Raw genomic sequence first — 27,880 nt, 5'->3', positions numbered from 1 at the left:
TGGGCTGTTGGGGTCAGAAGTCTGTACTTGTCCACAGGACACAGTTGCTACTCTCCCCTGGGCTTTGGCTTCGGAGGCAAACCTTTCTTGAGACTGTCCCCTAGGTTGGGAATCGCTACCGAGAGTCAAGCGGCCAGTGCCAACCCCCCTGCGTCCCCAGGCGTGTTCTCCAGTGGAACTTCCCTAGGAAAAGAGCTGAAGGCTCGAGGTCCGAGAGGCTGTGGCGCGCTCGGGACTCCCCGACCCCTCGTTTGCCGGCGTCACGCTACCGCCCCCACCTGGAGGGGCACCCTGCCTGCTTAGAGTGGACTCAGGCGGGTCCTGCCCGACGCCCGCCCGTAGGGGCCGCATCCGCCGCGCGCCCGGCACCTCCCACGGCTTGCTTCGCTCCTCCTCTCTCCTGGGCGCTCGTCCTCCACCGCAGGTTCAATCCCCGCGGGGACCCGGAGCACGGGGACCGAAGCGCGGCTGACCGTCTGCGCCCTCGCCCCCCACGCCCTTTCAACCGAGACCCAGCCGGGGGCACCTGCGAGCGGCGGGCACCTCTCCGGGGCGACCGCGGCGGGCTGACTGGGCATGCTCAGGAGCGGGGCGGCCGGGCGCCGCGGGAGCCAAGCGCATGCACTCGCGGGGCCAGGGGCCGACCGTCCAGGGGCGCGGCGCGCAGGCGGCCGCTTTGGCCGACGCGCTGGCCAGCCTGGGCAGGACGCGAGCCAGGATGGCCTCCCTCACGGCATACGGTAACGGCGGGCGGTCGCGGGCTCTCGGGGCGGCCGGGGCGGGCGGGGCCGGGAAGCCGTCCGAGCACCCCGGGGAACTTCGGGCTTCGGCTCCCGGGAGGGTCGGGACGGAAGGGAGGGGGCTGCAACGCGCGCAGGCCTGGGGCTGGGGGCGGGGCGGGGGAGGCGAGGCTCTGCGGGGTTGGAGTTGCCTGAAACCTGGGAAGGGGGTATTCGCAGAAGGAGTTGGTGGAGTAAAAACTCCTAAAATGTAGGTGTCTGGGAGCTTTGGGTCTCCAGAAAAATTCCACTCGCTTCAGACCACAGAAGGGAAGGGATGAGGGTGTTAAGTTCGTTTCTAGCGATGCGAGGCTTGGAGTTAGGAGGTCTGCGTTCAGTCAGCGCTTATCCTGTCCCTGACTGACCTTGGGCAAGTTATTTAAACTTTTTTGTTTTTGTATTTCTCCATCTGTAAATTAGAGATGAGAACATCTCTCTGACAGATGCTATGGGGTTAAAATAATATGCACCAAAATATGTTTTTAATGCAAAAAAAAAAATCGGCTTGGAAATAAAAGTTCCATGGAACTGGAAGGCATTATTTCCCCCTCCCCCATTTTGGCTAAAGAAATATATATTTTTATTATTTCTTTAAAGGCATTGCAGAATTCTAAGGAAAGCAAAATCACAGTGTGAAGGTTTCCAGCTCAGCTAGAAATCCCAGCGCACTGGGGAAGCCAACAAGGCTTTTTATCAAGCTTACTGCTTGTGTGGAAAAAGCAATTCTCTGTAGACCTTTGTCAGAGATGCTGCCGAGATTGGGTTATAGGAGGCTGAAACTCAAGTAGACCCCCACCCCCCTTCCCCTGGCTTGCAATCATTTGCTGTGATAACATCTAATTTTGGCGTTTAAATGTGAAGGTAATGAGAATTGTTGGAGAATGTTTTGCAGGGACCTCTCCAAGCCTGGGGTTGGTGGGAGGGAATTTGCTGCTTTTTGGTGTGGCGGTTTCATCTCTAGGCCAGTGATGTCCCCTGCCATTTCCCCAAGGTTAAAGCAGCTGGTCTTTTTTGGGTGGGGATCTAAACTGTTTAAAATGATCACTCAGGTGGCTCTCAGGGTTTGCAGTTGAGCCTTGTGAACTGATAAGGAATTGTGAGAAGATTACAAATTGCATACTAGTGGCTTTTTTTTTTTTTTTTTAATTCAGTGCATCTTCTGCTGGGCTGTGACTTGTTCTTACTCCTGCTGCACAATTAACACATAACGTTATCATTCTTGGGTTACCATCTGGGGATAGTCCAGCATTCTGATGGTGTTTTAAGTATATTCATTGGCAGATACCTATTTTTATACCTTTTTCTATCAGAGGGATCCATCATGTTAGATTTCACATGCTGCCCTGTGGATACTGTGAGTGATCGTAATAATCAGCTCTTTAAATTTTCTAGAAACTTTAAAAGCTTAATTGGGCACCCAGGTAGAGAAACTGAAGTCAGAAGAAGTGAAATTATTTTTGAAAAGCAAGCGTATTTCAGTAATTAAAGGGGTGGCGGATAATTTTTTTTTTTTTTGTAACTTACAATTACACAGGTTTCTCTTTAGGACCTTAAAGGGAACTAACACAGATTTAAATAAATATATCCATTAGAATTTGCACTATTTTAAATATATTCTTTTTTGTTTGTTTATAGAAGCTTTATTTTATCATTTTATTGCCTCGGATATTTTTTGCTTGATTTTTCTTGAGTTTAAATATATTCTTAACACTCTTCTTCCTTCCTCATCTCTAGAGTGGTGAATACATTTGGCCACATTAATTCTTTGGTCCGTAGCAAAGTGACCCAAGACATGACAAGATGAGTTAGTCCATCAGGGTTTCCATCCTAGTGAATGAGTTAAGGAAAAACAAATTTGAGCGCATTCAACGTATTCCTCACCCGCTGAATGCTGTTGAGATCATTATCTGATGAGAGCTTGGTCTGGCTCCGGAACCTTCTACAAATCATCTCTCTGACAACTGAACTGCTTTAAAAAATGTTCTTCCCTTTCAGTTCTGTTGGATTTGGGTTTAGGTATCATGATGGGGGATGATCTAAGTTTCTTGCCCGGAATTTATAGGGTTCAATTTTTATATTCATTTGACTGATTTAATAAATGCCTTAGTCCTATCTTTAGCATAGGGGCTGCCAAGAGAATGAACAGTTATACTGTAGACCGTGTGTTAGGTTCCTGAGAGAGAAATTTGGCTTATATATGCATTTCATTAGCAACAGCCTCCAGTAAACCTCATTAGCTTCCCATCTAAATATGCATTTTTGATCCTATATTGGAACTTGTTCTTTCTGTATTTTAGCATGAATTTTTACTTTCAGACAGCCATCTAGACTCATATCTTCTAGAAATGTGAAATGAGACTCAGGTAATAAGTAACTGTAATGTGCACTCTAACAAATATATGTTCAGTAGATGATGCAGTTTTTAAAATTCTGGATTTTTAATGCCTCAACCTTTTGTACTCACCACTGATTTTTCTTTCCCTGTCCTTTAAATGGTTTAGGCTCTTAACCACTTTTAGTTCATTATGTAACCATGTGCATGAGACGAAGGATGGGTGACAAGTCTCCTTTAGAGAGAAATGACTGGGACTTGATATGTTCTTGGCCATGCAAAAGAAGGCACAGGGGCTGTGTTCTAGTGTGAACCAGAAAATGACTTGTGGTTGGACCTGTCAGCTTTGGATCTGAAGAGGCTTAGTAAGAGGATTGAGGAGCTTACAGAGCACAGTGGGGGCTATTTTAGGGAAAGTGTCCCTGAGGAGATATTTGAACAGACACTTAAGTAAAGGAAAGGAATGAACCATTCCATTATGTGGGGAAAGAGCATTCCTAGCAAAGGGAACAGTAAGAGCAAAGGCCCTGGGGTAGGAATGAGATTGTCACGTTCACAGCTAGCTAGAAGGTCAGTGTGTCTTGAGCAGAGAGAACAAGTAGAAGGAGGAAATGCAGTCAGAGCCAGCATTATTCTTATAACTGTTCTCCCCTCATTTTCCTGCTACCTCTTAAGTTGCTTCTTTGTGGAGTTCCTTTGTTTATGTAGGTGTTTGCCTGGGTTCTGTCCTTGACTTTATAATCTCACTCTCAGCCATTTGGAGGATACTAATTAGGCACCTACCAAATGCTGGACAATGACCCTAAATGTAGAGTCAGTCCCTTGGTGGGAGGCCTTTAAATTGGGGTGACAAAGTTTTCTGCATTTTAAAGTAGAAGTGTGGGGCATCCTCAGACATAAACAAATCAAAATGGTTCTTTATATGAATTGCCTTAGTTAAATCTCACAAAAACCTTTAAGAAATTGGTCCAGTATTAGCCTGGTATTCATTTGAAGAAATTGAGGCGTGGATAGGTTGAGGAACTTACTTAACCTCACATAATGAAAGTGGAGCCCAAATGCAGATTTAGAGAGTTTGGCTTGGAGCCTTGGGCTAAGCGTAGTTAGGAAGTGGAAGAAAATGAGCAAATGTGTGTGTGTGTAATTCCAGGCAGAAGGTGTGGCTTGAGTGAAGGCTGAAAGACGATGGGTGACCAGAAGTTCAGCAACTGATATTCGAAGAGGGTATGGGAGAGGGGTGTAGTAAGAGCCAAGCCTAGTCATGCAACGTGAGGATGAAATGAGGCAGAGAAGGGGTGAGAGCACAGGACATAATTTCCCCTCCTCTGACTTTGTCTTTATTCGACTGATTCCCCAATGGAAATCACCAACTCAGAACTTCTTTCTTGTGAGTGCTATGCCTGTATACCTAGCTGAGGGCTAGCCTTCTCTATATGTGTGCGTGTCTAGCGTCTCAGCTCAGCTTGGTGTATCCAACACAGAATTCCCGTCCCTTACCTGTTTCCCAGTGAATAACTTCAGCTCTCCAGCTGCTGAGCTCAAACTATGTGCCAGGCTCTATCCTGGACATAGGAGGGCCTGAATGAGTGAGATCTCATTTTTTCTCTCACAGATAGCAGGATCAGCTGGAGGAAACAGACTTCTAAACTGAGAATTATAACGCTGTGCTGGCGGGGGCGGGGGGATGGGCTGGGAGGAGTGAGGGAGAGGTCAGAACAGTTCCTTGGAGGAGACAATGTTAAGAGACTAATTGGGAGAAGGAGGGCGTTCCAGGGAGGGACAACAGCATGAACAAAAGTAAAGGGGAGAGATGGTAGGGGGCATAAAGGCAGCTGCCAGGGGCACATGTTGGTAGAGCGTGACAACCTGGAGAGGTTGGCAGGGGCCGTTGCACTCTTCCTAGGCACCTAGGCCAGAATCCTGGGAGCCTTTGAGTCCTCTCTGGAACACACTAACCATAATACCTTGGGCAAAGGGATTCCCCCCCCCCCCCCCCCCCGTGTCTCAGTTTTCTTATTTATAACAGGGGGTCATTCAGTAGTACTGTAGTGCGTATGTAAAGTACATAGTGACTGCTCAGGAAGCATTACTGTCAACGGCTCTCCCAGCCAATGTACTCTCAATCACCAGGTCCTGCTGATTCTTCTTCCTTAAAATCTTTCTACTCTCTTTTCTCCTCTCTCTGCCCACTGCTCTTATGTTAGTTGAGTCTGCCATCATGGCTCGTTTTGACTGCAGTAGCAGCCTCCCAGCTGGTTTCTCTGCCTCTAGTCCTGGTCTCGTCAGTCCCAATTGCAAATTTCATTCTGTATTCTCCTGCTTATAACACTTCAGTGGCTCCCGTCTGCTTATAAGTCAAAGTTTAACTTCCCTCATTTGGCAAACAAGGTCCTTAAGGAACTGACCACCCTTCTCTCTTGTGGTCCCAGCATTCCACCTTTTAGGGACATGGGTGGTTTAGCATGACTGGTTATATCAGGCTTTCTCAGGTGTCTGGACCTTGGCCCATGCTCTGAAATACACCCCCCTCCTCCTTTACAAGGTTCACTTCACTCCCCTTCCCCCTGATCTGGGATGTCTCAGGGTAAGTCTTCTCCCGCCCAACTCTTCATTTTGTACTGTGAATATTCCCATCTGTGGGTTGTAAAATCCCAAAGGACAAGGACCATATCTTGTATCTTTGTCTTCCTGGTGCCTTGCACAGTGCCTGACACGTAATGGGTGATCAATCTTTGGCTGTCTGACCGACTGAATGGACTATGTCGGGGGGCACTACACTGCGCACAAGTTTTTAAAACCTCATTTCCCTACTGCAAATAACAAGCAAAATGACTTTTACCCTTCAGAAAAGAGGAATAAGAAAAAGACCAAAAGCATCCACACCATGTGGTACAATCAAGATGCATGCTATCTGACTGGAACTCATGCTTTATTTACAAAATAAATCCAAGGAGGTGTTTGATGACCTCCCTTATTTTCGCCTTCCACCACCTGGCATTCTTATTATTATGCAATCCAGACACTCATGGTCAACATTGATTAGGATCCTTTTGATTAAGAAGCTGCAGCAAAGCTTGTACACGTTATTCTTTGACCTTCAGCCTCCACATTTTAGAAGTCTCTTTCCGGGGTAAGATTAAATTAAAATTTTATTTTGATGCTGTGAAGAAGCATTTTAATCTTTTCCTTTAAAACATAATGTTCTGGGGCGCCTGGGTGGCTCAGTCATTAAGCGTCTGCCTTGGGCTCAGGGCATGATCCCAAGGTCCTGGGATCGAGCCCCACATCGGGCTTTTCCACTGGGAGCCTGCTTCTTCCTCTCCCACTCCCCCTGCTTGTGTTCACTCTCTCGCTGGCTGTCTCTATCTCTGTCAAATAAATAAATAAAATCTTTAAAACAAACAAACAAACAAACAAACTATAATGTTCTTTGTACCAGCCATGTGGAGTTTTCTGTTAGAACATAGTTTTAGACACACAGTTCACAGCTACTAAGGAAGTTTCTAGAATGGACAATTAACCATATATTTTGTGAGTGCTCACTATGTGTCAGGCACTGTTGTAGGTTCTGGAGGTAAACAAAAAACAAAAACTATCTGTTTTCATGAATCTTACATTGTATTAATAAGAAATGGATCTTTACCTTCTGGAAAAAAATGAAAATAGAATATAGGATTTTCAACATTGAATCAAATAGGTAAAGGGGGAAAGAAAGGAAAGGAAAGTTTTTCTCTAATTAGGCTTCATGAAAGGGCTTTTGTCACTGTGGAGACTGTGCGAGTGGAATCAAAGGGAAGCTGAGATAATGAGTATCAGACACAGTGTTTAAAATTCAGGAATGGTGATTAAAGTATTTGAAAGCTTCCTAGAGGCTCTGGCAAACATTCATTGTGCCTTCCATGCATTAGGCAGAGCCAGGCACTATGGCACAAGATGAATAAAGGATGGCCTTGCCCTCTAGGACTTTGGGTCCAGCTCAGGTCCCATGGGGGATGCAGAGGCTGCTGGTACTAGTATGGTTACAACTAGTGCCTGCCCTGCTTGTCTCCTAGTGCTGTGGCAAAAAGCACATGAAAGAGCAAATGCAAACATTTTATGAAAACCTAGAAAGCCCGATAGCAATTTAGTATACAGCACTCTGCTGTGTTGTCTTTATTGTAGTAATAAAGAGATCTGGTATGGGGGGCGCCTGGGTGGCTCAGTCGTTGGGCGTCTGCCTTCAGCTCAGGGCGTGATCCTGGAGTCCTGGGGTCGAGTCCCATGTCAGGCTCCTCTGCTGGGAGCCTGCTTCTTCCTCTCCCACTCCCCCTGCCTTTGTTCCCTCTCTCGCTGCCTGTCTCTCTCTCTGTCAAATAAATAAATAAAATCTTTAAGAAAAAAAAAAAGAGATCTGGTATGGGATCAGGTATAGGATGATAGGAAATGCTGTGCTGAGTGGAAACATACTTCTTGCGCTTTGATTGATTCATCAGTACCTTAGTGAGACCTCCCGAGGCACCAGTTCCTACCTGGGGCCAGCCTGTGTCTACTGTATGTGGTGGGCAGTCAACACTTCTTGAATGAATGAGTTTCAGTCACAATATAGAGGAGGAAGTTGAAGCCCAGGGAGGTTAGCTGATGATATACAGGCTAGGAGGAAAGGGTGGGTCTTGAATATTAACTTTTCTGTAAGCCTATAAAATATACAGCAAACATGGAATAAATCACACCAGTATTTCTGAAGAAGAGATATATGCATATGTATAGACACACATATCACTATATATATATATGTATGTGTGTGTGTGTGTGTGTGTGTTCTCTAGTACCTTTTATAAACAATTTCGAGTGATTTTTTAAAAAATCAGATGCAGTAGGCAGCTACACAATGAATATGTACTTTTTTAAATTAAATATTTCTAGTGCACTAGTTCGATAGTTATGAAAGGAATTGTATGATGTTTGTTTTCGTAGAGTCAGTAGATATGTATCATTTGTCTTTTTGGTGAATTCTTGTTTCATCTGTTCATGTGTATAAGCATATTTATGATAAGCTCTTAAGGGTTTAGTGAAAACATTTTCTTTCCTTTTTAAAAAAATCCCCTTCTTTTTTTTTGTTGGTGAGATGTTTCCCCAGGCTTTGTGGATTCTAGAGGAGAGCTTTACCTCACTCTGGAGTCCCTCTACCAGCAACATTAGCACTGGCTGAAAGTCTATGCAAAATGCAGTTGTCAATTACATCTTATTAAACTTAAAAAAAGAAAAAGAAAAGAAATGCCAAATTAAAGGCCCACCCCAGACCTACTAAATCAAGATATTTACTTTTTTTAAGATCTTCATTTTAATAAGATGCCCAAGTGATGTGTAATCTTAAATTTTCCTTATTTTTACTAAATTTTTGCTGGCTCAACCAGTTACTGTGTGTTGAAATCTCTCCATATGATGGTGTATTTGTCAGTTTCTCTCTGCAGTTCTATTAATTTTTGCTTCATGTATTTTGAGGTTATTTTATTTTGAATACACAGATGTAATATTTGTTATATCTTCCTGAAGCGTTGAGCCTTGAACCTTTTATCATTATTTATTGACCCTTTGTATCCTTAACAATGCTTTTTGCCTTAAAGCCTTTTTTATCTAAAAATAACATAGTTACTCTGGCTTTATTTTGGTTAGTATTTGCTTGTTTTTTTTTTTTTTTTAATATCTTTTAACATTTCTGTATCCTTATGTCTTAGGCATTTCTTTTCTAAATAGCATTTGATTTTTTTTTTTTAAGAAATCTTTCTCACAATTTCTTCATTGGCAAATTTGGACCATTTACATGTATTGTGATTACTGATATATTTGAACTGAATTCTACCATTTTACTTTGTATTTCCTTTGTCTTGTTTTTTATTCCTGTGCTTTATTCCAATTTATTTTCTTTTTTCTAAGTTAACTTAAAAGAAAATTTTTTTTAATAGTTAAATCCACTCTCCTATTCTTCCGCACCATCTATATGTCTCTCCCTCTAACACAATAAACTGGTTCGGAAATACAGTCTATTCCTGTTGTTTTTGTTAATAATTACTCTTCTACCTTCACTTAAATCATACCTAACAAATCCTATACTTATTCATTACCCTTTGTTTAACTAACTCTAAATTTAATCTGTTGACTTCTCCCCTGAATAGTCCTTTGACTTTGAGTACCCAGCTCCTGGCTTGTGCACTATTATTATTTGGTATTTTAGTTCTATTCTTTGTTTTTTAAAATCTCCCAAATTAGGTATTATAATGATCATTTTACATTGAAAATTTTTATTTAGGGTTGCCTACATGGTTCCTGGAATTCTGCAGTCAGTGGAAAGACATAAATGGGTGCAGTGCTTTCTTTTTCTCCTCTGTGGTTAAGAAGAAAGTAAGACAGAGTGAGTCTTGAAATGGGTGAGGTTTTCTTTCGTTGTAAGAACATTCTGTTAATGAGTATACCCAAAATAATTTGAGACCCAAAAAAGTGTGTTAATTTTAGTCACAACATTTCTGTTAACAGAAATACATAAGATGATGTCCACCTTGTTCTCTGTAGAAGCTCGATGCTTAGCACATCAGATAAATGACTGTCAGAGATTAGGTCCAGATGCCTGAGGAATCCACCTAACCCGGCTCGTGATATTAACCTGCCCTCCTTCTGTCTTCCCCTCTGTTCTCAAATAGTTGTCTAGTGTAGGACAAACCTGGGTTTTAATTCCAGCTTCATGACTTCTCAGAAGTATGAGTCTGTGCACATTCCCTAATTTTGTGAGCATCTGTATAGTGAGATAATCATAACTACCTTAAAAGAGTTGTTTTGAAACTTAAATGAAATATGTATATAAATGAAATAATCAGTGTTTAGCGTAGTGTCTGGTAAAGAGCAAGTGCTCAGTAACTGGTATTGTCTGATTCCACCACCATCTCCTTTTCTTTTCTTTTTTTTATCCAAGATTTTATTTATTTATTTATTTATTTATTTATTTATTTATTTATTTATTTATCAGTCAGAGAATGAGAGAGAGAGTACAAGCAGGGGGAGCAAAAGGCAGAGGGAGAAGCAGGCTCCCCGCTGAGCCCGATGCGGGACTCAATCCCAGGACCCTGGGATCATGACCCGAGCTAAAGGTAGACGCTTAACCAACTGAACCACCCAGGCATCCCCGCATCTCCTTTTCTTAGATGTTTTTTCAGAATTTTCATTCCTGGCCCTCTCATGATTTCTGTCCCTCTTTTTTCTTAAAGAAATTTCTTTAAAAAATTACTGTGAGTTATAGCATATATACAGACCTGGGAGGTGGGTGGGTGTAGAGATTTATAGTTTAACAAATACTTATAAAATGAACACTGTGTGACCACTACCTAAGTCAGAAAAACAGAACATTTCCAGGACTGCAGGACCCACCCCCTAGCTGTACCCCCTCCCAAATCAAGGTTGCTTCTTGTCCACCAAAAAGAACCATCAGGCTGCCTTTTGTGCTAATTATTTACTTTTCTTTACAGTTATTTTTCTTTACGGTATTACTTTTCTTTACAGTTTTACCATCCATGTGTGCATCCTTAAACAATATAATTCAGTTTTGTTGTTGAAATTTTCATCAATACGATCATGTGTTGTTTTGGGGTTGCTTCTTTCATTCAACAGTATTTGTGAGATCTATCTATAATATTTTGTGTACCTTTACTTCATTTATTTCCTTTGCTATATGGCATTCTATTTTATGGATACCTTGTTCTTTTGAAGTATAAAATAAATCATAGCTAACACTAATTGAACACTTTCTATGTGCTGCCTTACAAGGCAAGTGCCTTTATTATTCTCATCATACATACAAGGGAACAGAGCTACATAGAGATGAAATAATGTGCCCAAGGGTTGGAACCAGGTATCTAATTTAGGTATTGACTCCAGAACCCATAGGGTTTATTAATCTCATTCAGAGTCTCAAATTTTCCCATTAGTTACCTGATCTTTTTCTTTAACTGCAGTTGGTCCCTAAAGGATTAAATGGATATTTGGGCCCTTCCCCCCAAATCTAGCATTTTTGTTTTAATTCCTACACAGGGGAAGCACCTTTTACACAGAATGTCATAACTTGTGCTGTCATTGTCACAGGTCTTTATACTTTTGTCCTTTGAGTCTTTTCAGAATATTGCCACCAAAATTATGCCCTAGTTTTACCCTTTGGCTTTTATTCAGATTTCAGTAGCTTTACCATTACGGTTTATTTATGGCCTCTTCCCAAGTATTCGTTCCTTATTCAAGCATCCTGCCTCTTTGTTGATTGCTGATTTCTAAGTACGCTTTTCCCTTCATTTCTTTTCTCTTCTCCCCGTGTGTAGCCACTTCTGGGCTTGTGAATTTCTCTCTCTATATATTTATTTATATATCACCTTTGATGCCATTGACCTTATCCCTTGCAATTCTTGTCCCTTCCAAAAATCTTTTAAGGACAGATCATTAGCACGGGGTTTACAAAGAATTAGGAATGACAACTTTAGAGCAGTGAGATATGTTTTAGGTCTGGATTTTGTTGATTCAGCTGATCCCACAAATGTGTACTGAATTATTTGCTAACTGTGCATTTGTGTAGCCTATTTATTTTTATTAACCATATCACATCAACCCTCCCCACCACTACCAAAAAAAAAAAAGTGAGATAAGCATTATTGTCACCATTTTCAGGTGGAAACAGCCAACAGCTTGACTAAGTTGTAAGAGTTTATGTGCAGCAGAACTGGGCTTCGAACACAGGCCTGCGGACTCCCAGCCCAGTGTTCTTCCTCTTTAATCCCAGCCACCTCTAATGAAGTTACACTAACAGAAAAGGGAAATGGTCATTTGTCTATTTTTTTTTAAATTTCATGCATCCTTTTTTCTTTCTTTCAACCAATGAGCATGTACTGAAGATACGCTTGATGGCAGACACAGCACTAAATTCTGGGAATTACAAATTGAATAGTGCACGGGTATGTCCTTGGCAAGCCCGTGATTTAGTATGTGTGCTGCCGAAGCGAGCACAACAAGCCCACGGTTTAGACCTGTGTGAACCAGTACGGTCTCCCCGCTCAGTGCTGGTGGGGGTCTGTCTGCTGTTCCGGAGGTACCCTGGAGAGTGCGGGTGGTCTGGGAATGTTTCTTAGAGGAGGAGTTGGCCACATGCACTTGCTGAAATTATGTTTCCCACATTCAAAACAGTTTAAAATATTTTCTAGCATTTTACCTTCCTGTTTGTGGACCTACCACGGCCTTGACGTGGCTTCTGAGGGCCACCATCATTCCTCTGCCCTCTGGCTCACCATCTGCTTTTGTTAATATTTCCCAACTGCTTTCAATACACAGGCTTATTGGGATGCCCTGCAGATGCCTCTGTTTCCTTCCTTCTGTCCACGTACCTGTGCTCTTTCCTCCTGAGAGCGTTCGCATGCCATACCATCATCTTCTCCACCAGTCCACGTCGTGGTCTCATTAAAATCTGACTCTCAGAATGTTTCTATAAACCCTTCTCTTTGAGTGCAATTGACTTATGCTTAATAATTAGACCTATAATTTTTGCCATTTATAGATTAGGGTTTCAGAGTTTTCCTAATATTTCATAACATAATATTCGAATAGTTCCTTTAGGTCAGTTTGGTAACCATCGTCATAATGACTCTTTGTCTCTAACCTGTAGAGTTTTATATTGGAAAATATACATTTACTTTGATATTTTAAAATCACATATTTATGCCCTGCTGTGTTTCCTAAATAGTCTGAAGTGGTTCTGATCTCGATGTGGGCTCTGTTCTGCTGCATGCTCTGGTGGGGCTCTGGTGCTCAGGCTTCTCAGTCTTCCCATCAGAGCCTGGGGGTGGGGGGAGGGATGCCTGCCCACATGCATGATGATATGTGGATGAAAGTGCTGAGATGCTACGTCAGTGGAGCATTTGGGGTTTTTTTTGCCCCTTGTGCCTAGAACATTTTCTGTTCACAATTGTGAGGAATTCAGTGCCACGCATTGTACCTTTAGCCCCAAAGGGAACTGCATCCACTTCTGTTGTCCCCACTGGCACTTCTCCCACGGCTCAGCCACCCTCACTTCCAGTCAGGATTATCTCAGCGGCCCCAGCAAGGAGTCTCTCTGCCTCTCATCTTGCTTCTTCCAGTCTGTTCTCCACAGGGCCGCAAAGTGATCTTTCCAAAGTGAAAATGGGATCGTGCTTTCTAGGCGGGATCCAGACTGTTAGTGTGGTTTATAAGCCCTGTCGTAGTCTAGCTGCTGTTCACCTCTCCTCTTCCTGTGCTCAGCTGCCAACTCAGGAAGCTGCCTGTGGCCTCTGAGCCTCCAGATGTGCGTGCGTGCGTGCGATGAAGCCTCTATCTGGATGTTTTTCCTCGGTTCCCCCACCTTTGTCCTCATCAGGTGGTTCTCACCTTTAGGTTTTAGTTTAGATGTCACTTCCTCTCCAGAGCCTTACCTGCCGCCCTCTCTGGATCAAGTGTTCCCTCACCTGTCCCTGCACCTCTGCCAGCATCCTTTCTCACCCCCACTACAGTAACAGTGGCACCCAGCTGAGATTCCCTGGGTGGGGCAGTCTGGGTTGTTTGTTGAATATTCCAAGTGCCTGGCACTGAGCACTAGGTAGGCATCAATGAATGAACCAATGAAGGAGCAGGAGACTGCCCAGAACGGGGGGCTGGTGAATGTACCAGCAGTCATGTATTTACACTGTGTTCATGGATATGATCAACCTTCTCTTTTATTTCCTTAACAGACAGAGATGTGAGCAGTGGCAGTTATAACCTTTCCTCCGCAACGACAGGCAGCTGCTACAGTTGTGTCAGCCAGATCACCATAGGTGAGCGATTTTGACATTTGTTTTATCAAAATTATTATTGCTTGGGAACGCCTGGGGTGGGGGTGCGGAGGAAGAAGTGAGTAGAAAATGTAATGGCAGGAGCCTGTATTTTCAGATTCAGAGCAAATGCTCACGGACTCACCTTGCTGGAGCACCCTCTTGTGGCTTCTTACTGCTTCTGTAGAGAGATCCTTGGAGGAAATGTGGTCCGGGGAGCTTAAAAAAAACAAAAACAGCAACAACAAAAACTCCGTGTTTTCCCAACATTTCATCATTTGCTAATTTGTAAATCACCTGTAATATCATGTATACTTAATATTAAAATTGACTTCCTTTTTGAGATTTATATTCCTCTATTGCTGTTCTTGGCCATTAACATACATTATTTTGCTTAATCAGGACTATATGAGGAGGGCATATTACTTTTCCGTCTCACAGATGAGGAAATCTGATCTTTTCCACCCAGCCAATGATTAGTGTATCTAATTTCAATCCAGGTTTGTTTGACATTAGAGTTCATGCTCTTAAACACTATATGATAGTTTCTCAAACCTCAGTAATGTGGACACCTATAAAAAAGAGAAAAGAATTATGAACCCCTAAAATTGATTTAAATTATTTTTATTATAATGATACTTAAGTGTGTTCAAACATAAAAATAAGTGTAGGTGCCTTATAGCCATACAAATAGCCATACAAATCAAATTGAATTTACAAAAAAAAAAAAAACACTGCCAAGGAAAATAATTACAAATCTGTCACATTAATTTAATATGACAGACATTGCTATCTTGCCAGTACATTACTTCTTGTAATGCAGTGTGGTCCTGGCTGAAGGGATCTTTGAGTTCAGTACAGCTTTACTGCTAGGCATTCATGATAACTCTGCTCTCCCACCAGCTTTCTCTGTCCAACCCACTATGAACTCTCTGCTAATGCTGGTGGGGTTATTGGATCTTCCTTTGGTATAAATGAACCTTGACATATCCATCTCTCTCCTTTTCTCATCAAGTGTACCAATTGGTGCCAACTTGATGAAAACACAAAAACAAATCTAGGCCCTAAAATTACGTGGTAGAACTTGGTCCACAATATGCATCTATTAATTTTTAAATGGCTAAATTAACTTAAAAATGAAAAATAAAAATGATTAAAAAATTCTTGTGGAGAGTTCATGGACCCTGGTTTGAAAATACTAAATAACCTGCAATGACATTCCTAAAGACCTTTGTTAAATAGTGGGAGGTTCAGAGGAGGAGGGACAAGATGAATGCATGGATGAAAGGAGGGATTCTGGTGGTGAACAAGATGGATTTCATGTGTTGGGGGGTCTGGTGTCATTACAGAGTAAGTAGCTGTGACTTTATTCTTGACAAGAGATAGTAATGAACTTGGGAGGTGGGATGAAGAGCAGGTCTGGAGGGACAGACATGGGAGAACTGGCAGGACTAGTCATTGACTGGATGGGGGAAAGACAGGTGTACCTTGACATTCTGAGTCAGGGTAACAGGGAGTCTGAGCCATCCCTAGAAATATAGCAGTCAGGAAGAGGACTTGATGGCTACAGGTTAGATATGTCAGACTTGAGGTGCCTGTGAGACTTCCACCTCAGAATGATCCACAGGAGAGAATGGGCAGGAGATGAAGATACTGGCATTCTCTGCACAGAGAAGTCGGTGGAATCTTTGCAAGAGGATGAGGTTGTAAGAGTCAGCATACGGAGTGAGTAGAGAGCCAACACCCCGTCTTTGGGGGAAGCATAATTGGTAGAAAGAATGACAGAGGTAGGAAAACCTAGTGAGCACAGTTTTTGGAAAGCCCAGGGAATTTCTAGGAGAGGCTGAGGAGGTTAGAGTTCAAGGGCTGCCCTGGTGACATCCCCAAGGGCCATGGCAGTAAGTGGTGAGAGGGAAGCCAGGTTGCGGAGCTTGGAATAAGGAGTGAAGAGCTGTGAGTAGAGACTTGTCTTTTAAGACATTTGTCAGTGAAACTGGAGGGGTTAATAGCGAGGACCAAATGGGAGTTTTCTCAGTGCCAGGCACTGTTTTAGGTACGTTTTTTCTGTATTTACTCATTATCTTCACAAAAATCTTACAAGTTAGAGACTGTTAATTTCCCCATTTTTCAGATGAGGAAACTAAATTCTAGAGAGGTTAAAAAGTTACTGAAGTTACATGGGTAATAACAGATGGGATTTCAACCTGGGTAATCTAGCTCCCATTGTATGACACTCTTGCTATTTGCCACTGGCCTGGTGCCCTTTCTTGGTCTTTTTGGGTTTCTAAACTCAAATCCAATGTGTGTGGAGGTTCTCCCCCACCCTCTTCCCCCGCCAGTACTAAGCAAATTTGACACTAGCAGGGTGTCTGAGGTTTCAGTTTAATTCTGACACCAAAGTCAACTTCATTAGTAGCAAGACACCCATGTCACTTTTATGGCTCTGAAGCATTTTCAGCGACTGTGGATGAAGACCAAATATATCTGGAAAATATATTTTGGTCATCAATGACCAAATATATATTTCTTATAAGTCATTATATTGCACCTAGTCTAGTCAGCTTCATCCACTATGTCAGGGTGTTTTGGGTTGAATTGTGTCCCCTGAAAAGATATGTTGAAGTCCTAACCTCTGGTTGTGACCTTATTTGGAAATGGGATCTTTGCAGATATTAATCAAGTTAAGAAGAGACTCCATTAGGGTGGGCTTCTAATCCAGTATAACTGGTGTCCTTACAAGTAGGGGAGAAGAGACACAGACACACACAGGGAAACATTATGTGATGGTGGAGGCAGAGATTGGGGGGTTATATGTGCAAGTCAAGAAACACCAAGGATTGCCAGCAAGTCAGAAGCTAAGAGAAAGGCATGGAACAGGTTCTCCCCTAGAGACTTCAGAGAGAGCATGGCCCTGTCGACATCTTTTCAGACTTCTAGCTCCAAAGCTGTGAGAGAATAAATTTGTCTTTTTAAGCCACCCTGTTTGTGGTACTACATTACCAGCCCTGGGAAACTATTAACAGCAGGTCCTTACCATGCAGTCACCTCTGAAGGGGAGGTGAGTATGACAGACAGTTTTCTCAGAAGGCAGAAGCATAAATGAAAGCCTCTTTAATGTCGCTTCAGTTCCCTAACTCAAAGTGGCTGAAACCATAAGGAAATTTATTTCACGTAACAGGAAGACCAGAGGCAAGCCCGTCCTTAGGATGGGTTGATTAAGCTGCTCAATGATGTTGTGAAAGACTTTCTCCCCTTTGCCTTCTGGGAGAATTTATCTTAGTGTGGCAGCCACATGGCTGCCATGGTTCCAGGAATTTCATCTACACACAATGACCAGAGGGAAAGGAGCTTTGGTGCCTTCCTCAGGCTTTCACTTGAGATGCTGACAGTTTTTCCAGAAGCCCTCAGAGACTACTCCTATCTCATTGGGCGGGATTGGGTCACATGACCCCCTCCTTGGACCAATCACTGGCAGGGGAGATGAGAGTCTCTTGGGCCAAGTCGGAGTGCCAGGGGAGGGAAGGGGGTGATGTCAGTTTGCCTTGAGTGCCCTGGCTGAGTGAGTGTCCACTGAATTCCCAAAGTGGACCCTCTTGAGAGGAAGGAAAGGGATGGATTCTGTGCAGGCATCAGGCAGTGTCCACGGCCCATAGTGTTTTGTTTTGTTTTGTTTTTTAAGATTTTATTTATTTGACAGAGAGAGAGAGTGAGCAGCAGAGGGAGAGGGAGAAGAAGACTCCCTGCCCAGCAAGGAGTCTGACGCAGGGCTGGATCCCAGGACCCTGGGATCATGAACTGAGCCAAAGCAGATGCTTAACTGACTGAGCCACCCAGGCGCCCCTCACTGCCCACAGTCTTTCTAGTACAAAGCACTTGGGCAATATTTATAGTAAAAGCAGAAAATAATTAACAGCCTTAGACTCAAAGTACCAGAGGGAGGACAGATATCTGGATCACCCAGGAGTTCTTTTTTTAAAAGCTCTTTTTGTTCACTTTCATCTCCTGTACTTCAGTGCTTCTCATACGGAACACTTACTCATCCATTCCATTTAAGAAAATAGCATACTTGTGGGCTTCCTGTAAATAGTTGCTTATAGGAACCTATGCCCTACCAAGAGAAGAATTGATAAACAAATGAAACAGTAACAAAACAACTAAGGAAAAACAATGATGACAACAAAAACAATTAAGGAACAGAATAAAAAGACTCCTGAAATCTTTCTATTTATCCATGAGACTCTTGGAAAACTCCTTATTTTCTGATAGTAAACTCCTACTCTACCTATGTATAAGAGATTTAAAAACGTGGTAGTTAACAGTTTTTCTCAAAACAGCTTACAATTCTAAGTGTTCTTTACATGCCTCTTTTCACAATTTTGGGTGATATGTTGATACTTGACACAGAACTCCAAGGGAACTGAGACCCCTGTTCCTACCCCACTCCCCAACAGGGGACGGGATGGTGGATAAGGGAGAATGGATTGGCTACCAATGTGACATTTCTGTTACTTGCCTCTTAGACGTTTGGACACCAGCTGTTCCCCTAGATGGTTGGTTACCCTCTCAAAATACTTTGACCTCATTGCAAATTTAGGCTGGTCCATTTATATTCCATTAGAATCACACAGACATTATCATAGTTAATTTGTATCAATAGCGTGGATTAAAATATTTGCTAATGAACTCCATTTCTGGAGTAAATGACGTGGTAATTTTCCAAACTAAAAAAAAAGGGCTTGTTAGCTATGTGAATGTTGTCTTTTCAAAACTATATAAGTCAGCTATCGTTTTATTTTTTATTTATTTATTTTTTAAGATTTTATTTATTTATTCGACAGAGATAGAGACAGCCAGCGAGAGAGGGAACACAAGCAGGGGGAGTGGGAGAGGAAGAGGCAGGCTCCCAGCGGAGGAGCCTGATGTGGGGCTCGATCCCATAACGCTGGGATCACGCCCTGAGCCAAAGGCAGACGCTTAACCGCTGTGCCACCCAGGCGCCCCCAGCTATCGTTTTATAAAAGAAACAGTAAAATCTGAAATTGTGGAGAATCCAGATTTCACTGGGACTTTTAAGCATAACACTTTTGCTCTGTGCTCTATTCTGTATAATGACTCCACAGGAGTTTAGGAATGTGAAAAGAGAAGAGGGGTTTAAGCAAGTTTCTGAATGAAGCAACAGGCAAGGGAAAACATGGTCCTGTATTTATTCTTCTTGTAAAAGGATTCTCTGATGTAAATAAATGGTAATACATCTTCGAGTTTAAAAAACAACAACAAAAAAAACATAATGGGGGGCAGTTGGTGGCACAGTCGGTTAAGTGTCTGCCTTCTGCTCAGGTCATGATCCCAGGGTCCTGGGATCAAGCCCCATACCAGGCTCCCTGTTCCACGGGGAGTCCGCTTCTCCTTCTCCCTCTGCCCCTCCCCCTGCTTGTGCGCGTGCACGCGCTCTCTCTCTTTCTCTCAAATAAATAAAATCTTAAAAAAAAACACACACAACATAAGGGAACGTCAAGTTAAATGGAGAATTCTGGAATTTCATTTCTATGGTCCAGTGAGCTGTGGGACAGTGTTGATCATACAATAAAAAAATTGACCTCAGAGGTTTAGTCCAAGAAACACGGTCAGTTCAGTCTTCTGCAGCTCTGGGTCCATGGCAGTTCCAAACATTGAGAATTTGTGTTCTCATTGATTATCTTCAGAGGTGCCACAGCCCTCACTGAAGAAAGAGGCACTCACCTTCCTCACTACACTCCACGTAGTAGAACGCACCTTTTACGAAGGTGACTTACCAAGAAGAAGTCCAAACAATCCAGTAGGCAAGTTCTCAAGTTTGTCACCATTTCCCTTTCCTCAAGCATTCTGGTCTATGGGGATTTGTCTGTGAAAAGTTGTTCAGGAAGGCATAAATAACCTGAGTGATGTGGGGGGGGTCAGGCTCCATTTCAAGCCCCCGGAATCCTTCTTGCCACCTGCTCTCTTAGCACCCGTGTTGTCTTCAGTGAGCCTGGGCTTAAATCTTGACTGTTACTTCTGTGGAGCTATTGACCTTGAGGAAGTAATAATGTGCTTCAGCCTCAATTTCCTTATCTGTCAAATGGGAATATTAGTAGTATCTGCCTGACAGGGTTATTGTGAGGTTTAAATGAGGTGGTGCTGGTGGGTCCCTTAGCACAATGCCAGTAAGTGTTAGACAGTATTGTAATTTTTAGTGGATTTATTATTTTATGACAATGAAGTAGGTTGTTTGTTCCTAGGCTTCACCCATGACTTCTATGTGGGTAACTACTAGATTTATGGCTCTGGTCCCAGTTCTCCTGATCCTCACTTCCATTTTTTTTTTTCCTCCAGCTACCTGCCAGATATTTCCACATAGATATTTCCATGAAGGCGCAAACTCTTCATGTCTAAAAACACACTCAACCTTCCTCAGCCCTTGCAAGGCCAGTCCTTCTGATCGCCACAGTTAAGATGAGGAAATCCACCGTTCCGTTTGCCACGAGTCTTCTCTGACATCTTGCTAGTGAGGGACAGAACTACCTGGGGGCCCCAAGCTTTTTTCTTTAGTCAGTGTCATGTATCTCTCTGGACTTCTTTTCCTTTCCTGCTGCCAACACTTAAATATGCTCTATTAATAATCCTCCCTTAACCTGTCCTTCACAGCTTTTTGCATCATCTCCTTGCTGCTGGCATCTAGGAACTCAGTGAACAGCAGGTACCCACTGAGTGCCAGCTCTGAGCCCAGCTTTGTGCTAGGGGCTTGTGGGAGAGGAGGGAGGAAAAGCCCCGAATAGAGAGATACTGGGAGGGAGTTTCAAAAATGACTAAGATACCTTCGAACCTTGAGGAAGGCTCAGTTCATGAAGCAGCCACGCTTGGAAAGAACGCTTGGCTGTAAAGTGTAGGTGGGATTGTTTGACATATACCCTGTTCAAGTGGTTTTCAGCACCGTGTGGGTGGACGGCCCCAGACACCATCATCCAGGCTGCAGAAGCTGCACAGGTGTCCTCTCTTGTTACCTCTTTTGGGCATTCTTGATTCCTCCACCTGTCCTTCCCAATTTGGACTTTCTCTTTCAACACTTCCAGTCCCCACACACCAGCACTCTGTAGTGGGCTTTCCTTCACAAATGGTTAAAAAAGCTTGGGGGTGTCAGAGGAGGCCTCCCAGAAGAGACAACCACCAGAGCAAGAAGGGACAGATTCTGGCTATTTTTGCTGCCATGAATTTTGATTATGCCAGTCCTCACTTCACAGACTTCCAGGGATATTGTTTTCCTTGACAAAATTTTAGTTTTCTTACATTGGCATTTAAGACCCTCAACTGCCTTGTAGCAACCTACCTTGCCATTTTTGTTTTTTTCTTCCTAGATTATACTTACATTCCTAAATTCTGTATCTAGGTTGCAAATATAAAGGCCTGGAGAAGTCAGGAATGTAAGACAAAGGAGTGAAACAGGCTGGGAGTAAGGTATTAGGGAGTGGTGGAGACTGTGGCAGACTGGAATTCCCCCCACTCCAGCTGAAGAGGGTAGCTGCTGGAATTGCTCCAGCTAACACTTGCCATATGGGAATGTGTTCCTGATCTTGAGGAGAAGATCAAGAGATTTTTCAAGAGAAGCCAGATAGCTGGATTCTCTTGAGAACTCTTTAGATTTTTATGTTGTTAATTTGAATGTGAGTTTTACTTCAATTTAAGAAAAGCATGGGCCAAATAAAACATATCTGCAGAATGGATCTGTCCCCGTTTGTTCTGGCCTCTATGTTGCAACCCTTGCCTATAAGGCCAAGTTCATACCATCTTCTCCATGACCTCCTCCCTCCACCCAGAAGAGCTTTCTCCCCTGAGATCCTGGGGGGAACATTTCTGTCCTACTTTAAAGTATCTCTTTCACTTTCCTTTGTACTGTAGTTAGTTGTGGTTTAGGGGAAAGAATACAGATTTTGGAGTCAGACAGGTCTGGGCTTAAATTCTGCCGCTGGCACTTACTGGCTGCTTGACCTAGGGCAAGTTGAGATCCAGTTTCCTCATCTATGGAACTGAAATAGTAACAGTCTCCTTGTACAGTTGCTTGCTAAATGCATGTTGAATGGTGAACACGATCCGTGAAGTGTGACGATGCCTGCCCGTTTATTAGTAACATGCAGCCCTATCTCAAGTGGTGTTTGATTTGACTCACAGCTAAGACTTATGAGAAATACGAAAACAGCTATGGTAAGAGGCTTTGCTTGCTGCTTCTAACTTAATGTGTTTGTCTCGCCAGGTTATGATGTTGCTGGGCCTGTTGCAATCGGGCTCACCCACTGGAAAAATCCATATGCACAAGGTAGACCTACCCTTCCATCAGATCTGCCTCTCTTCGTCTCCAAAGATGCGGGCATCCCTGTGTTCCACCGATCCCTCACCCATAAGACTGAGCTGGCTACACCTTTGTCTTGCCCAGCCTCACTGTCTATCACTCCAGTGCCTTCTTACAGCAGCAGCAGCCAGGAAACCCTCAGTCAAGACACGACAGGTAACGGTGTTGGCTCCCTGTTGGAGATTCAGGACTCAGTGTATTTAAGGGTTCCTTCATGCGTTTACCGGCTGAACAAATTGCGTCTGCATTTCTGCTTGTATGATGCTGTGGCCTCCAACAATTCTGTATTCACTGGCCTTTAATAACTTGGCTGTACCAAAAGGAAAGTTAGATGTGTTTAGAAATATTTGATCTAAGTGTTAGTTCTAATTGGTAAAATGTCATCTGGAAATCAACTCTGAATCAGAATTCCAAGTTTTGTCATATGAAATTTTGTTTCTTTAATTTCTTTAATCCTCTGTTTAGTGACAAAGCATCTTCTTGGACTAAACTCTCGTATTCAGAAAAATTATCAAGAAGTCATTTTTGAATACCTTAGTTACTACCAGTTCACATTGCTCCACCAAACTGATCTATGTCAGGGGTCTGCAAACTGCTGCCAATGGGCCAAATCTGAGCCGCCCACCTGTTTTTGTGCAGCTCAAGAACTGGCAATAGTTTTTACTTTTTAAAAATGATTGGTGTCATGGTTCATTTGTTAAGTCTAATTTCATCTTAGTTACAGCTGCTATAACAATACCCAGACCGGGTAGTTTATAAACAACAAATTTATTTCTCACAGTCGTGGAAGATAGAGGTTTGAGATCAGGGTGCTAACGTGGTCAGGTGAGGGCCCTTTGTCAGGTCTCAGACTTCTTATAGTATCCTCATATGGTGGAAGGGGCGAGGGATATCTGGGGGGTGTCTTTTATGAGAATGCTGATCTCATTCTTGATGGCTCCACTGTCGTGACCTAAATATCTCCCAAAGGCCCCATCTCCTAATACTGTCACTTTAGGTATTAGGATCTCCGTATATGAATTTGGGGGTGGGGCGACTAACATTCAGACCATACAGTTGGGAAAAAAAAATACTTCGAGACATGAAAGTTACATGAAATTCAAATTTGATTGTTCATATATAAAGTTTTATTGGGACATAGCCACACTCATTCATTTATGTATGGTCTCTGGCTGCTTTCCTGTGACAATGGCAGAACTGAGTACTTGTGACAGAGAGTGCATGGCCTGCAAAGCCTAAAATATTTACGATCTGGCCCTATGCAGAAAATGTTTGCCAACCACTGATCTATGCGATCTTTGGGAGTCATGACTTAAACACTCAGGGCAAGAAAAATGCTCACAACATACTGCCTTAAAATTTATCACTTACATTTCACTTTAAATGAGTTACAGAAAGCTTTATGCAGGGATGATAACCAGCTAATTGTTTTTATTTCTAAAGTCCAAGTTGGAACTTTAAATTATGAAAAATCTATCCTGACACATTTTTCTTCTATAGATATAGCACTTAGGAGTAATGGTTTAGTTGGACAAATCCAATGTGTAATTCCTGTTCTGGAAATAAATCTTTGAAGTTGACACGCAACAGTCCCAATGACACTGAACGGTTCACAGATGCTGCCACCTAGAGGTGAGATGCTGATGTTGCAGAAGTTCCAGATTATCAAAAGCATATCTCTAAAGCAGTAGATTGCAGGCTCCACCAAATGTGAAGGATCACCGTTGAACTTGTTAAAAATAAAGATTCCTGGGCTCCTCCAGGGGGTGCTGTGTCCATGGCACAAAGTAAGCTTCAGCCGTCTGTATTCTGCAGGCCGCACTTTCCTGAAATATTGGTTTCTGAGCTTCTTCTACATACCTTGGGGGACCCCCTATGTATTTGTTTAAGTGGCTAGATGGTATTACTGAGCATTGGAGGAACATTTGCCTACCATTAGCTCTGCCATGGCAAAAATGAGCTATCCTTCTAGTTGTCCTGATGGAGGATCAATTTGAGAGTAGAAAAATCATGATCCGGGTTGAACTTTGAAATTTCCTGGGTTTTGATGTTACCATGAATGAAAACTGACTCTGCTTGCTTTAAAAGTTTAATAAAACCTGATGTTAAGAAACGAAGTGCTGCCTTTGGCCGGGGTAGCTGCAGGGTTCTGGCATTTCTTGGCAAAGACGAATGTGAAATGGCAGCTGCCAGATTCACATTTTATCACGTTTCTCTGTGAGTTGACTTTTTTCTTTCCATAGAGCACCGTACTCAGAAGCAATCCAATTTCTAGAGGAGGTTTCTATTTTTAACTTGCAGATTTTCAAAAACAAATTAAAAGCCCATAGTTTTCTTCATTCCTGGGAACTTTCCATTTACAATAAAATATTGGATTTTTTCCAAGCAACTGTTTATTATTATTTTTATTTGTATACTTACAAAGTTAGCCTCAACCTTTAAAGATAAACAGGCACGTAGTATTTTATGGTAGAAAAGTGAAGATGCTGGTATAGCTTCTGTAAGTCTCAATTATGATTATATATAGGTTAATTATTATATTTACTTGATTTCTTACAGCAATTTATTGATTTTCATATGCATTTTCTGTGTAAAAGCATCCAGTTTCCTTTCTCTTTCCTTCTTGCTTTTTTAAAAATAATTTGGTAATGTCATTATTTGTTTAAATTTTAGTTTTTGCTTCTCTTGCTAGTTTGAAGAAGAATCTGGGGTGAGATAAGTCAGTTGTGCTACACCAGAATTTCCTGAGGATTCCAGCTTTTGTCAGACATCCCTTCACATTTCTAAAGTCATCTTTCTTCTGCACAAACTGCAGGTCTAATGGGAGAAGCCAGAAAGTTTTAATCACAAAATCACTCTACACTTATTTATTGATTATTGGGGTTTTCTTATGTTTAAGAACTTCTCCAAACATATTTAAAAATAATGTTTCTACTTTATAAACCCCACCACTCTACAATTCTAGAAGCAACTAAAAAGACACAGAATGACTAGAGCTTCCAGAATTGTCATTTTATTGAGCTGTTTTTACTCTTGCCACTACCCTATGCCATCATCCTTTCCCTTCATTGCATGACTAACTTGTATAATAGGTTCTCTTGATTTGACTTCACTTAACCCTACTTGCCACCTTGCACAGTGAACAACCTGTGAAACTCTGCATGGCACTCCTTCCTTATGGTGGAGAGTGTTATAATCGGTAAATAAATTGTAGCAGGTTAGGTTGGAAAAACAGTCTCCATTGTCTGGCTGGCTCCATCCATTCATCCTTCCAGCCATCCATCCCTCTGATACATACCAAGTTCTCACTCTGTGCCATGTACTGTGATAAGTCCTTGGAATAGAAAACTGAGTAAGGCATCACCCCTAAGGAGCTCAGAGTCTATAGGAGGAGACATATAAGTAAATCAAGTATTTTAATTCAGTGTAATAAGTGCTAAGATAGAAGATTTCACATTAGGTGATCACATATACATTTTTGTTATTGAGGTATTTCATTAATACACTATTAAAATACAAATAATATAGTATTAAAATATGCTGTTATAAAAATGTAACATTAAAATATATTCATAAAAATATATCGAGTACAAAAGATGTTATTGAATGATTTCATCAATTAAAAGAAGATAAATTTGAGAGAACCATAGGAGGAAAGTCTGGAAACTCGCTCTGTCTCAGATATTCTGTGTAGGTTTGATACCCAGTTTTTGATGGGTATCAACCTGCTTTACCACTTGCTTCACTACTTACATTTTTGGTCATTCTCTGCCACCAGCTGATTCTCAGTCACTTTCTCCCATTGTATTCAGTGCCCAGCTGCATGCTGGTGACTCTACTGTGCTATTGCCCTGTCTGATTTCCCTGCCAAGCTTTAAAGATGAGCTTGCAACTGCCTTCCAGAACTTTCAGCCTGGATATATCCCAGACATCTCAAAACTATGTGCCACAAAAGGAACTTGCTTCTGGTAGCTCTCAGAGTTGAGTTTCTTACTCTGTTTAATGGTGTCACAGTCTGTCCACACTCCTAAGCCAAAAAGTCAGCGTCCTCATGCTCAACTCTCTGCTGGCCATCAGCCTCCATAGCCAGCTGGCTCACACAGACTTTATGTTTACCTTAGAAATATCTCTAATTAAGAGCATTCTCATCATCTCTACTAACACGATCTCAGCTCAAACTCTCATCATCTCTACCTGGACTAATACAGCAGTCTTATAACCAGCTTCCCTACATCTTAATTCTTCCATGTCCACAGGGTTCATTTTTTCAAATTCATCTCTCTCTCTCTCTCTTGCTCTCTTCCTCCCTCGCTCTATTACTGCCCTCTCCTATCCCTTGCGAAAACCGCGGTTATTTCCCCCATTGCCAACAGTAAAGTCTAAACGCTTTATACATGGTACTTGAGGGCCTTCCTAACTAGCTTACCTGACCCCCTGACATACCTCACTACTCTCTTCAGATGCATCCATACCATGGTTACATGTAATTCTTTCCTGTTCCTCAAACATTCATGATTTTGCACATGCTGTGCCCTCTGCGTGGATACACTCTCCTCCTAGAAAATGTTTTCTTCAAACTTACCTAAGAAGTGACCTCCTCTGTGAATTCTTTTCCTTTTCTCCTCAGCATATTTAATCATTCTTTCTGTTTCCACTGGCAATTCCCATTGACATTTTGAATTCTGCTCTTGTTACATTGTGAAATAGTTTCCTTTTCACATGTGGCTGGCCTACTAGATGTAAAGTTCTTGAGTTGAGATTTAGTGTCTTAATCATGTATTTGTTTGTTCAGTGTAGAGCCTGGTATATAGGAAGTATATTTTCTAGGACCATTTCAACTGCAGATTAGACACAGTTGAAGAGAGAATTAGGCCTGGAAGATAGAGCTGAAGGAATTATCCCAAATGCAAAATAGAAAGGTAGGAGGTAGAAAAACAAGAAGACAGAATGAGAAAATCCAATTTACAATTAATAGAAATCCTGTTCTGGATTAAGAGAATAGTAAGAATGGAGAGACATAGAATATTTAAAAAAAGACAATGAGAATTTCCCAGAAATTTCCCAAATATTTTGATTCCAGAAAAACAGTGAGTACCAAACAGAATAAGTAAAACTAAATCCACATATTATCAACATATTATGGTGAGTCAGCAAAACACAAACATAAAAATATTAGAATTCTGAGGGGAAAAAACAGATTTCTTGCAAATGAGAAACAAACTTAAGGTAGACTTTCCAATAATAATGATAAAGGCCAGAAGACAGTGGGTTGGTATCTTAAAAGTACTGAAGGAAATAACATTCAATTCAGAATTCTAAATCCAGCTAAATGATTACTGAAGAGGGTTGTCAGCATGAGAACATTTTTGGAAAAAGATTGGGAAAGTATACACAATGCAAACCTAGTGAAAGAATGACTGAAAAGCCTACTTTAGAAAAGAAGGAAATTAAGCCAGAAGAAAGGACTAAGATGAAAGAAATGAGGGGAAAAATATATTTTTTAATTAAAATAGATCCCTCTAGAAGAATGGTTTTCAACCAAAAATGATTTTGTCTCATGGTGGACATTTGGCAATGTCAGGAG

The 27,880-nt window shown here is 42.0% G+C and overlaps 1 protein-coding gene across 1 annotated transcript; it reads left to right on the top strand.

The window, feature by feature from the left end:
- The first annotated feature begins 432 nt into the window (after positions 1 to 432).
- On the top strand, positions 433 to 22,613 carry LOC148108638 (uncharacterized). The gene is made up of 3 exons (XM_087868825.1): positions 433 to 740; positions 13,857 to 13,940; positions 22,201 to 22,613. Exons 1-3 carry the CDS (start codon positions 620 to 622, stop codon positions 22,596 to 22,598), a joined length of 603 nt encoding a protein of 200 aa, XP_087724951.1. The 5' UTR covers positions 433 to 619; the 3' UTR covers positions 22,599 to 22,613.
- The last annotated feature ends 5,267 nt before the right edge of the window (positions 22,614 to 27,880 follow it).

This window comes from Ursus americanus, chromosome 17 (assembly GCF_024610735.1).
Source record: "Ursus americanus isolate L20-20 chromosome 17, mUrsAme1.1.p, whole genome shotgun sequence".
In the NCBI taxonomy this organism is placed as follows: domain Eukaryota; kingdom Metazoa; phylum Chordata; class Mammalia; order Carnivora; family Ursidae; genus Ursus; species Ursus americanus.
Note: the sequence above shows the minus strand (reverse complement) of the source record. Positions and strands in the feature narration are given on the sequence as shown.